The sequence below is a fragment of the Cephus cinctus genome, unplaced genomic scaffold (assembly GCF_000341935.2).
Source record: "Cephus cinctus unplaced genomic scaffold, Ccin1 Ccin1_scaffold0123, whole genome shotgun sequence".
In the NCBI taxonomy this organism is placed as follows: Eukaryota; Metazoa; Arthropoda; class Insecta; order Hymenoptera; family Cephidae; genus Cephus; species Cephus cinctus.
In genome coordinates, this window is record NW_014332857.1 from 126,022 (window position 1) to 138,890 (window position 12,869).

The window sequence follows — 12,869 nt, forward strand, 5'->3', positions numbered from 1 at the left end:
TAATCTCCAAAAGAGTATAATATAAATGATTATCATTGCGAAAACAATCGAATGAATGAAAAGCGAAAGTGAATTGATCTAATTTGAAAATATCAGCGAGCTACGTCAGTCTTTTCGTTCGTACAGCCACGCGAGTCGCGTCAATCGAATTTGCACATTACGCTACTACTACAGTCAACATCGTCATTCAACCGTAGAAATTAAGCAGAACAATGATCTAGACAATGAATCAATAAGCGACGCGTGACTGTATGAAATAAAACTTAGTAATTTACTACGAGAGCTTTTCTACGCTACTAAAGAGTATTTGGTATCAAGTGGAACACACCGGATCCTATACTATATAGGTATAGCTTTAATGATAACTAGCGTGCACTTGTACCAGATCAATCAGTGACTCTCTTGCGTTCTGACGTACTAACTGCTATGGTCATTGAATGATCATTCAGTCAGGGATAGGTTGAGAGTCACTTGCGTGCACCTAATCATCTACTAGAACGAAAACTGATTTTATGAGGGGGATGAGATATGTAGGACAAGTAGAGTATAGATACGCTACGCATATACACTTACTGTACAGTCCTTGACTTTGATTTGTATGACTTGTGCGTGTCCCTTGTACGGATATAGCAAATTTTTTACTTAAATGCAATACGTTTATTTGTCAAAGGACTGTACACGTAGGTTCGCTTCGGTGCTAGAAGAATTTTCAAAAGGATAAAAGTGTTTCCAAAAATAACTATGTCTACTATGTACAAGCGAATTGTCATTTTTTTTGTTAACGAGATTTCGATATATGGCTAAATTTTTCAATTTTCTTTTGTACGGGGAGGCCTTCGTTCTTTACTCGTATGGATCGTCGGAAATGAAAAATGGCGCCGTCACGGGGATTGTTCCACTTTCGAGAATTACAACGGGACTGATGGGTTTGTCTTCTGTGTCCGTTGCTGTTTGTTCAATCTTGAAGACCACGTCCATGCCTTCGACGACCTGAGAAACGAGAAAAAAATGAATGAGAAGAAATTTTTTTAAGTCGCCCAATTTCTATTTTTTTTTTTTTTTTTTTTCTTAATTTAATAGTACCTTGCCGAAGATCGTATGGTGTCCGTCTAACCATGGCGTCGCTATAGTCGTGATAAAGAATTGACAGCCGTTTGTATTCTTTCCAGCATTGGCCATGCTGACGAAACCTGGTCCCGTATGTTTAACGTCGAAATTTTCGTCATTAAAATATTTTCCATAAATACTGATGGAACCACTGCCATCGCCCTTCTCAACATCACCACCTAAATTACATACGAAGAAGGATAGTCATTAATAAAAAATAACGTTTCTATATAATTTCATCATCAACCTCGTAAACGCACCTTGAATCATAAATTTCTTAATGACCCGATGAAATTTCGAACCGGAATACGATCTTCCATTAATACCAGTTGTGGCTATAGTCACGAAGTTCTTGACGGTCTTAGGAGCAATCTTGCCAAATAGACCAATGATTATCCTACCAGCCGGATAATCATCGATCATTATATCAAGATAAACTTGATCGGTCACCTCATAGCTGGTAGCCTAAAAAAAAAGATGAAACCCATAAAGAAATCTGTACGAGTATATAAAAAGGAATAAAGAAATTTGATAATTTTTAACTGATGACGTCATCGTTGCTCCATATATTTCGCACGATGTACATATTCATACGCGGGAAACGGGTTGATAGCCACAATGAGCTCTTAAGACGTTCACCACTTTGTTTTGTTACCGCGTAGGCGTCGAGTACGTGGAGAAGATTGTGTAGAAGGAGAAGAATGAGATAAAGGGGAAAAAGGTTTATGGGAGGAAGAAGTAAAAAATTCACTATATGCATATATACATATATATCATATGTGGAACATGTGATAACGAATGATATCGCGAAGCGCAGTTCATCGTTAATTCTCATTTTGTTTTACATGCGTGTGGGTGTATCTGGTTGAGAATGTATGACATATAGAGGACGATCGTGTGTTACGTATTCCCATATACGCATGTGAGTGGCATGTGTGCTTCTGAGTAATACGTGACGGCAACACTGGAGCCGAAGCCTTACATCGCATATAAGCGAGAAACGCTAGGTTAGCCTGATATAATCATTTCTCAATGGGATTTATTCACCCTCCTTAGTATTTTAATGAAATTGTTGAAAAAAAAAAAAATAGAGAAAGTGATTTTCAAAAAAATTACATATATATAATTATATATATGTATAATATTCATTTGTTCCCTTAAGAATTCTTAGAGTTTGAAAAACAAATCGTGGGGTGTAATATGAAAAAGTCTTTTTTCTAGTTGCTAGTCGATTTTTGGGTGACAAAGAATATTTTTTTTCAAAATTATATTCAATGTTAAATTATTCTATCGCAATAGAGTAATTGTAGTAGATTTGTGATTACATGCGTGTATATGTATATATATATATATACGTGTGAGTGTACGTGCGTACGTACGATATAACGTGTACTTTACCCCAATGGCCGAGGCTCCAATCCCAACGAGAGCAACGAGTAGAAGCAGCTTCATGATTCTTGACTGATGAGTGAATGATTCCTTCTTCTTCGTCACTGTTTGTTTTATCAATTAGCTGAGAGCGTCGCGTATCAATTCTGGACCGTTAACCAGTATCAAGTCGCCGTCCTGTGTAACGACGATGCCGATGACTTGGACGTTCGGAAGTCGACGCTCGAGTGCGGCCCCGGCCGCGTCGCCGTCGCGACGAGTGCGTCGCTCCTGCAACCGGAAAAGTACAGGGCGGTCGTGGCCGGTTCGTTGGGTTCCTTTATATATTTTAAAATTATCATCCACAATAAAGCAGTCATCGTTTCCACTTCTTCGTATTTATAAAATTATCTCATACGTGTCTTCCCATATATATGCATTAGCCCACGTATGCATTACGCCACATACGAATTACCCCGCATATGAATTATCCTACATATGACATGACCTTAAACTTTGTTTCCATGTTAAATAAAAAATATATATATATTTCCATACAGGATTTTTCTAAATTTGGCTTTTGTCCAGCCCACATGTGATCTAGTATGCTATACATGTAACCACATAGGTTTTCGAGGCCGTAAATTCATAAGGTGCGGACGAGTACATAGGCGAAATAGCTGGAGGAGTAAAGAAGTTGGGTTCGTCATGTCCCGTTAGTCGAGTTCGATCGCCTCGCTGAATATTATAAAAGGTGGAACCAGCTCCGATGCCTCTAGTCAGTACGGGACGATGAATCCCTCCAGGTCTTTATGGGGCCCCATAAGACATGGTCCTTACGTTATCACTGTATTCCTCGTTTGCACGTTGATTATCGTACCATATGCATCGGCAGTGCATCCACGCGTGAGGAGAGCTCAGGATCAGGATGATACTTTGGAAGTCCCTGTAGCGGAGGCAGCAGTGCCTACCGATTCCGTAGTCGTCAGGGCCGTCGAGATACCTGAAGAAAGGGTGACGTACGAGGGGGCCCAAGTGTGGCGGGTTGTGGCTACCGAGGAACAGACGGAATTTGTTGAATATCTTCAAGAGACTGGAGGTAATAAATTTTTGGAAATTTAAAAAAAAAATTTTTTTTTTATCCGTATCGGTACCTCGTTATCTAGAGATTTCTATGTGGTCTGGTAATCACACGGCCCTGGACGTTCTTGTACATCCTGACGCTATCCCACGGGTGTCCCGTTTCCTGAGGGACAGAAGAGTCAAATTCGACGTGGTTATACCTGATTTGCAACGAGCTATAGATACGGAAAATCCTATACCGTCGCCCGAGGAGATGGAAGAGCTGGCAGGTCGAAAAGGTTTGAAAAGTCAAAATTTTATTTGTTTAAAAAAAATTGTTCACTAATCCTGACTTGGGGCTTTATCAACTACTATTATTATTTTCTAATTATTAATACAGAATAAAGCTTCTGTCGCAACAGCCACTAATTTCACTTGTTCCACTGACATGATCCATTTTATAATCATTGAATGATTTTCACGTAATTGTATATCGTATCACGTATGTGACCAATGTAAATAAAACGGACCCAATTACGATGTGGGTATTATTCGAAAGTGATTGACGTACCTCGCAGAGCACGTTTCCGCTGCATGCGTTTTGTCATTGGCTAAATCATTAAATCGACTAGGCAAATTAGAGAGGACGAGGTTGTCGTACTTCTCGTTGACGATTTCACCAAGTAACCCAGTTCTGGCATGATCGAGAATATAGTCATTAATTTGATTAACACGTAACAGTTATATCAAGGAGCGCGTCTAATAGCGTCTCATGGGTTTACGTTATATCAGTACGCAACTGCAACTGCAACTGCAGCGCAGCTTCACGTTTCTTCTTCTAGCGCGTTATGCTTGGTGGCAGGTACTCGGCAGAGTCAGAGGCCTTAGATATCCAGTTCCTCGTCCTCTTCTTCGTTACCCTGTAGCTACTACTGGTCTAGCCGGTAGACGTGGTCCTTGGCATTTTCAGGGTGAGCTTCATCATACGCGCATGATTACATAATGATTTGACGAATTCAGGAATCCTTCGTTACCCAAAATTTCAGCTAGATCCAAATAAATCTAAAAAAATTATCTGAACTCGGCAAACGTTCGTTCAGCGATTTCCGTATGTTTCTTCCTCTTTTATTTCCTGTTCAAAAATTTGTGATAACCTTGTCAGGTCATCGGATGGAATGGAGCAGTTATCACAGACTGGAGGATATTCATGGTTATCTCGATTATTTGGCTCAAACCTTTCCCGATCTGTGCTCGGTAATGAGTATAGGAAATTCTGTGGAGGGACGACCACTTAAGGTTTGCCAATCAGGATAATTAATCGATAATTGATAAATTGATGAAAACAATTGACTTTCTATGTTCAATCAAAAAGGTATTGAGAATCAGTAATGGAAAACCGGATGCACCTGCATTATGGATTGATGGCGGTATACATGCAAGGGAGTGGATAAGCCCAGCGAGTGTGACGTACATAATAAATCATTTGGTCGAAAATAGCGAGGAAATCGAAGCGGATTATTATATCTTACCAGTAGTAAATCCAGATGGGTAAATATAAAAATCCAAGTGGCTTAATTCCACATTATTAACAAAATTCATCCTCAGGTATGAATACACGTTCCGGGGTGACAGACTGTGGCGTAAAAACCGTAGCAGCCCGGAAAAGGGTGGCGTCTGCATAGGTGCAGACTTGAATAGAAATTTCGGTTATCGTTGGGGTGGTCAAGGTAGTAGTAAACAGCCTTGTCGAGAGACGTTTGGCGGTTCTGGACCATTTTCGGAACCGGAAACGAAAGCCATAGAAAATTTCTTCCAGACCAGTGCAGCCAATTTCAAGGTACGATTTTCAACAGACATAATGATTGTCTGATGCTCTGAAAAATTTTTGTAATTAATTTAAAAAAAAATTACCAATAATGATCTTAATTAAAATTTATCATTTACTCTAATTTTTTTTATTCCAGGCATACCTAACCTTCCATAGCTATGGCCAGTATATCCTGTATCCGTGGGGATATGATCGCAAAGTTCCTCCTGATTACGCCGACCTGGAACGCGTGGGCCGTCAAGCCGCAGCTGCAATGAAAGCTGCAGGTGGAGCCGCAAGTGTTTACACCGTTGGTAACAGTGCTACCACCCTTTACGCAGCTTCGGGGGGTTCTGACGACTGGGCAAAGGCAATTCCCAAGATCAAGTACACCTACACCATCGAACTACGTGATCGTGGTAGAAATGGTTTCGTCTTGCCAGCTCATTACATCATACCAACAGCCAAAGAAGCTCTGGCAGCTGTTAAGGTCATCACCGAGGCCTGTAAAACTGCATAGCGTCGTCCCGTCCTTTATATAAATCGATTTAAAGAAGAATTAAGTAAATGACGAATCATTTGTACTGCTTTGCCCATTGATTGGGAATCACTGGAAGACTTAAATAATATTTTAGCATTCTTAAGCCCGATCTCCGCTTGGCCAGGAGCCTCGAAATATCCTATATATACATATAATAATAATGATAATGATGATGATAATAAGCATAACAATAGTAATCAGGTAACGTGTTATTTCATATTGTATTTTATTAAATAAAATATATCATGAATATATCACACGTATAATGATTATCCGTATCACGTATATAATTAACCTACGTACAATATACCATGTGGATGTAACGGTAGAAATTTATAATGGCTGTATTCGCAAGGAGAATCTTTCTGCGATGTTAACGCCGGATCAGGTCCCTGGCAAAACTTGGTTAATTCGCATTTCTGCCAGAACCGGTTTTACCGTCTACCTCGTGACGCGACGTATACGAACGCCTGAGACGAATTCAGAGTGAACAGGAAGGAGTCATCGCGAGGTCAATGAACTTGAGAAGATAAGGTCATTTACAATCGTACAATACTTTGAATCAAAGGTAATCATTCAATTTCCAGTGAATATCCTATTTACTTTTTTTTTCATTTCAAAACGCCTGATCAATAATTTAACATAATTCGATGAATCCAGGTAACGTATGCTGATACCCTGGTGTACACGGAGGGTGCATTTCTTGCGCCACATGGAAATAAGCCCCAGGAAACGACGCCAACGACTTCAGCTTGATCGAATAAGTTTATTGTAATCAACGGACCGCCTGAGTCGCCCTGGTGAGAATAAAGTAAGTCAGACAGTTCACTAGGTCAGGGCCGGTGAGCAACAGACCTTGCATGCCGATAGGCTCCCGTCTAACGGTCCCGTGCAGATGTTTGTCGGATGAAGAGGATTGGGACCATCTTGGCGAAGAGCTTTGTCCAGAGCATGTTTACATGTATTGTAGTCTAAAATGGGTAAAATGGCCGCCTGGAGGATTTCCGGATTTTCCGGAGCTCTCGTTCTGCCTATACTACCCCATCCGGTCAACATGGCATCTCCAGTAGGAATGATTTCGGGATAGGGTAAAGAGACCGTGGAAACAAATGGATTCAGGTCGAATGGACGTTCCAGCTTCATTAAGGCAATGTCGTGAGGCGCCACTGTCCTAATTAATTTTCATTAATGTATGGTTCAATTCATTAATTTTTCTATAACTATTATTTACACTCACCCTGGATATTCTGGATATACGAATGTTCTTCTTACTAATCTACTTTGCTCGGTGTCTTCCATTATGCCGAGTTTGTATTTTCCCGCTAGTATTATAAATTGACCGGAAGCTCTTTTGGGCGCCAGGGTTTTACAGTGGCCTGCTGTCAGTACCCAGCCGGCTGTCAATAAACTGCCACCGCATACGTGCCTTGGTGGCAATTCACGTGAACGATCACCATAGTGCACAGAAACTTGCCACGGATGTCTTCCTTTTTCTGCGTTCTTCCCGCCAACTATCCTTGTCGGTCTTTCCGCTAACGGCGGTGTCACGTGAGTTTCTGATGTAATTTTATATTTTAATAAATAATTTAAAAAATATTATATTTCTTTACATAAAAAAAATGTTTACCGTTGATCCCTGAACATATTTTGACAAATAGAATTAAAAGTGTCAGGACAATCTTTTTACACATCGCTGAACTAATGACGAGCTTCGACTGATTCATAAAACGCATCTGCGACCCTACGGAAACCGCAATGAGAAATGCGGAACAGGAAGTTTCCATATTTTACGAAGGAACTAGACAGAGCCAACGAACCATTTGCAAACCTTGTCTCTGAATTACTTGTTCGATTAGACTGGTTTTACGTCTTTGATATCCGGTTGAAGTGCTACCGGAAGTTGAGAAAGACATTTCTTCCAGAAACTTCGAGGTCGATAAGCATTGATTGAATTTGAGGTTTAACAAATATCAAACTATTTTTTAATGCATTTTATTATCAATTTAATTCACGGTCTGTTTTAATTACTACCAACAATCGAACTGATCCAATTGTTAAAGGCTGATACTCTGGTATAGACTGATGGTGCACCGACGGAACCACATGGTACCACACCCCATGACACTATACCAATGATTTCGTTCTTTCCATCCGATCTTTTTCTAATGAGTGGTCCACCGGAGTCACCCTGGAAAAATTTTTGCAAAAATTACAAATTGATTTGTTTTTTCACTTTTTTCAAATCAATCGTTATGGTACCCACACTGCAGGCTGAGTAGCCACCGGTAAGGGGTCCTGTGCAGACATTAGTACTGTGCGGTGCGGGTGCGCCCAAAAGTGTTAGAGCTCGTTTACAATTAGCTTCATTGATTACCGGTAAAACCAGTTGTTGCAAGGTGGATGGCATTACGCTGGTTGAAGTTTTGGAAACTGAACCCCAACCCGATAGGGTTGAATTGCCAGTAGGGATACTTCCGGGAGACGGTAAATTAATCGTGGCTACATTTTTGTTCAATTTAAGTGGAGAACTCAATTTCAGTAATCCAATATCCCACGGTCCCACGGATCTAAAAATAAGTAATAATTAGTTTTTCATGTGCTAATTAAAAACGGCTTAATTACACTTACCCTCCGTAACTTTTGTGCACAAAAGTCTTGGATACATTGATCGATTGCTCGGTATCTTCGGTTTTTGTAATTACGTGCTTTCCGGCTTTTACTACAAGAGTCCCGTAACTTGGTACTGCCGTTACGCAATGAGCTGCAGTAAGAATCCATTGACTATTGATTATGCTGCCACCACAAAAATGTTGCAACTTTTGAAGGGGCGGTACACCCCACTGCAGGGATACTTGATGCGGAAATTCTCCTTTTCTTGCATCGCTACCACCAACGACCCTTCCAAGTCCCAATTCAGGAATATTGTAACCGAATTGGACAAGTTCTAAAATTGTATTATTATTGAAGAAATTTTTTAAAAATAAATTTGCATTTTTCGAAATTAATTATAATTTACTATATCACTCACCGGCCGAAGCCACGTATCCTAGGACCAAGAGTAAAGCGATCACTTTGATTGCCATTTTGGTACAGATAGATTGACGTTGTGGCAGCAATAAATTTATAGGATGCTTGAGTGCATCGTTATCGCGAGTGACAGTTTCAATGATAAAAAAAATAAAAATAAAAAATCAAGGTTGCAATAATCCCATTTCCAGGCGCGACGATAAGAAAAGTATCTCTTAAAAATAAGGCTAATCGATCGTTTCATTTCAATTATCGTTTTTACCGTCTTTATTATTCACTTTCCGTCATCCTTTGGTTGACACTGTCGGTCCATTCAGGATTTCGATAATGAAAAATCAATCGATGCGACGACAGTCGGTTCCTAAATAATCACAATTTTTTATTGATAAAATTCGATCGTTTATGACGCAAGGTGCTTATGCTATTGCGCAAAAATACGATATAGCCTGTTGAGATTTTATCTTACGAAAAATCAAACGCAAGCTAGTAGAAATCTGAGTATATAGGTTTGTAGGTATAAAAGTAAAATGATTCTCAGAAGATATCACAATGTAATCTTACTTAAAGACGTAACTGGCAATCTAACAATCAATTAATTATTAAAAATCAATGCGAAACAGATCAATATACCCGACAATGTAAAACCTAATGATTCATAATAATTTATGCTAATGATAAAATCAATGAAAAACGAAATAGGATCAAATACAGGTTATATTTCAGTATTGTCAGAGGGTAAACACACGAAGAAAGGATTTCAATGATTTTAAATTCTTTATCGCCATTTTACCAGAGTCCAGTACCAGAACAAAAGTAAAAAAAAATTGTATAGATATAGATCCCCTGATTTTGAATATAATATGGCACTTGCGAAGAATTTACTAAAATTTACGGGTGCTGCGCTTGGAACAGAGCAGCGAAATCCGATGAGGAATTTGTCCAGGAAAACTATCCGACCCCTTGGTAATACGGTTTAGTCCGATTAATACGACTCCGCTTATAAAGATCGACCGCATGTTGCATCATACCTGCCCCCTTAAGTTTGGTTTAAATATAAATACATCAGTACACATTTTGATTTTGCTTATTACGCCACCAGTTTAGTACAACGTCATTGCCCTGTCCCTTGCACGTCATTTTAAACGGACTCCGCTGTACGTGCATTTACCATAGAAGTGATGAACTGCAGCACGAAACTAATTGGCAAGTATGGAATCATCCGGATTGATTGAAATTTTGATATTATAATATAAATTAAATAAAACAATTACGGCGAGTGAGGCTTGATGGGTAATTAATAAATGGAATATCAATTAGCATTACGCCAGAAAAAAAAGTGAGGAGCAAGGGCTTGAACGCCATAGTGCCTTTTGTAATTTTTTTGAAATTTCAAATTTGATTAAATTTTTCATTTAGAGACGATGATTTATACGAATAATAATAATAGTTAAATAGGGTGAACAGCCATAGATAATTTCATTCTGATTATATACGCGCCAAGAGTAATTTATCGTAGCATGTCGAGTACAGCGATATCGATCGAGTGCAATTCATGAGTGTATCGATTATCTCTTGATTGCGATAAAGCAAGTAGAGATTTTCAATTTGTAGGCAATTTTTATCTACCATCTAACACAAAATTGTACAACGAGCAGGATCTTATCATTGAAATATGCGTCTTTGAATCGACCCGTCAAAATTGGGTAATAGTCAATCAAAAAATAATTTTTTTTAATCCCTCGCCAGTCACTTTGAAGTAAATAAATTATCCCAGCATTCTATCATGGTATGCCACTAAAGCATTAAAGCATTAAAGCACATACGTCATTACTAAATTGAACGACACAATCAATAAGTATTATGAACTTCGCTACAAGTATAATAAAAAAATAAAAATAAAAATATACCTGCATTTATTGAGAACCGGGATACATGATTATCCCACGTGACTAACGTCGTTTAAGAAGAGCAATTAATTTGTGCCGTATCAATAAAAATATAGCGAACACGTGTCTAAGTTGTCGAAGAAGGCCGAGATGTATATACAGGTAAAAGTAAATGGACCTCAGATGCTTTCATTTTATTTAACAACACAGCTAACTGATTGCAGAACTGAATTAATAATATCATCCCTTAAAATCATTTGTATACAGAAAAAAGTGATACCCCCCAAAGCAGTGTAACTTAATTGTTCGCCATCTTGTCTTCGATCCAATCAACGTAATGGGAAACTCGAACGTACACGGATGCTGCGCCAGTAACACCACAGGGTGTAACTCCCCAGGAAACAATCCCGATGACCTCAGGAGTCTCGCCGTCAATGTATTGAACGAGTGGACCACCGGAATCACCCTAAAAAAATATTTGCAAAAAATGTAAAAAATAAATCAATTTCTATCGCGATCCTATATCCAATTCTTCTGAGCTTACAGAACAGGCAGATGTGGCTCCGCCGACTGGTCCAGTGCAAATATTGCCAGGGTCTACGTAAACGTCGGCAGCGACCACCGAATCAATGGACTCGTGACAGGCCTCATTGTCAACAATGGGGATGATGGCGAATTGAAGTATATTAGGCATATTCGATGAACCGGTAGTAGAAGTCGAACCCCAGCCTGAGAGTACAGCAGTCCCAGTATGCTGAACGCCAGGGGCAGGTAATCTAACAGGAACAACCCTCTCATTCAGAACTAAGGGTGTTGACAGCTTAAAGAGACCAATATCGTGAGGAGCGACGTTACTGCAATCAAAAGACATTGGGATCCTCGTGTAAAATAAATATTCATCCATTGGAGGGTGGAGCGTTTCCAAAATTTTACCCTGCGTAGTCTTCGTGAGTGATGCGAAGGGCAATATTTGAAGTTTGCTGAGTACTCTCGGTGAGCGTGACGTCATGTTTTCCAGCTATTATTTGAGTGGTACCGAAGTTTGGCAATCCGGTGATGCAATGAGCAGCAGTCAGGATCCATTCCGAATTCAAGATGGAGCCACCGCACATATGACTCATACTAAGAAATGGTGGCCATCCCCAGACCAAGGAAACCTGATGAGGAAATTGTCCAGGAAAAGCATCCAATCCATTGGTAATACGTGTGTTGCCGAAAATCGGATGAAGTGCTACATGAGGCTTCTCCGCGGGGATGATGCTACCCAAACTGGCTGAAATTTTAATAGCAATTATAACAACGAGTGAGATTCGATTTTTACGAAAACGAGACTCAATGTCGAAAAGGCGTCTTTGAGACGTTTAATGGAAAAATTATATTGACAAAATTAATTACCGTTGCACAACAGCAAACCGAGGAGTACGGACGCAAACGCCATCACGAATGTTAAACGTTGTGAAATAAAATGAAAATTGAGGGGTTTATATACCATTGATTGAATTTTGATTTAGAGGCGATAATGAATACTGACAGTAATCATTGATATGTAAGATGACAGATTTTTTAAATGATTCAGTAATGGAACTCTGATACTACGTACTACGCCGACAACAGTATGTCGTTGTAGATGAAATACGGAGATATCGATCCATCGCAATTCATGAATACTGAGACTTGATAAAATTTTGAAAAATCTTTTAAATCATGTCTCTCGATTATTATAACGTATATAAAATAACTGGCTTGTCGTCAATCGTTATCCACGATCTGATCGGCATTCTAATAAAGATAAGGAACTAGTCATTGGCATTTGGGTCTTTTGATTAATGTGTAAAAATTTAATAATTACAAATAGTCATCAAATAATTAATTTTTACTTTTAAATACATCAAAATATTATCGGTAGCAGCGTTTGTCTAAATTTTAAAAATACATGAGAATCCAGTTTCCAAATTAAAAAAATTGATCACTGAAATTACAAAAATTGAGGGGATTCTCGTACGTTTTTCCAGACATCATGGATCGTTCACTCAAAATCAAAATGGATCAACGCGATAGTAATTAGATTTCA

General features: G+C 39.1%; 4 protein-coding genes across 6 annotated transcripts; 1 reads left to right on the top strand and 3 right to left on the bottom strand.

Moving 5' to 3' along the window:
- Positions 1–2,728, bottom strand: LOC107274991 (peptidyl-prolyl cis-trans isomerase B). The gene is made up of 4 exons (XM_015754663.2): positions 2,506–2,728; positions 1,368–1,572; positions 1,084–1,286; positions 1–990 (listed from the first exon to the last, which is right to left on the bottom strand). The coding sequence occupies exons 1-4, from the start codon at positions 2,557–2,559 to the stop codon at positions 844–846; spliced, it is 609 nt and encodes a 202-aa protein (XP_015610149.1). The 5' UTR covers positions 2,560–2,728; the 3' UTR covers positions 1–843.
- Positions 2,729–2,895: 167 nt separating this feature from the next.
- LOC107274987 (carboxypeptidase B) lies at positions 2,896–5,968 on the top strand. Its single transcript, XM_015754659.2, has 6 exons — positions 2,896–3,574; positions 3,642–3,836; positions 4,700–4,833; positions 4,910–5,085; positions 5,143–5,374; positions 5,502–5,968. Exons 1-6 carry the CDS (start codon positions 3,268–3,270, stop codon positions 5,862–5,864), a joined length of 1,407 nt encoding a protein of 468 aa, XP_015610145.1. The 5' UTR covers positions 2,896–3,267; the 3' UTR covers positions 5,865–5,968.
- A 37-nt stretch (positions 5,969–6,005) lies between these two features.
- On the bottom strand, positions 6,006–7,831 carry LOC107274989 (trypsin). 3 transcript variants are annotated; one of them, XM_025079769.1, is made up of 5 exons: positions 7,703–7,831; positions 7,513–7,626; positions 7,123–7,441; positions 6,741–7,056; positions 6,006–6,682 (listed from the first exon to the last, which is right to left on the bottom strand). In XM_025079769.1, the coding sequence occupies exons 2-5, from the start codon at positions 7,616–7,618 to the stop codon at positions 6,515–6,517; spliced, it is 909 nt and encodes a 302-aa protein (XP_024935537.1). In that variant the 5' UTR covers positions 7,619–7,626; positions 7,703–7,831; the 3' UTR covers positions 6,006–6,514. The 3 variants fall into 3 exon arrangements, with proteins under 3 accessions (XP_024935537.1, XP_015610147.1, XP_024935536.1); XM_025079768.1 differs by having other exon boundaries at positions 6,383–6,405; positions 6,489–6,682; positions 7,513–7,725; XM_015754661.2 differs by having other exon boundaries at positions 7,513–7,725.
- A 30-nt stretch (positions 7,832–7,861) lies between these two features.
- On the bottom strand, positions 7,862–12,318 carry LOC107274845. Its single transcript, XM_025080038.1, has 8 exons — positions 12,194–12,318; positions 11,732–12,071; positions 11,343–11,652; positions 11,100–11,264; positions 8,914–9,076; positions 8,514–8,829; positions 8,149–8,452; positions 7,862–8,073 (listed from the first exon to the last, which is right to left on the bottom strand). Exons 1-8 carry the CDS (start codon positions 12,288–12,290, stop codon positions 7,906–7,908), a joined length of 1,863 nt encoding a protein of 620 aa, XP_024935806.1. The 5' UTR covers positions 12,291–12,318; the 3' UTR covers positions 7,862–7,905.
- Between the last annotated feature and the right edge of the window lie 551 nt (positions 12,319–12,869).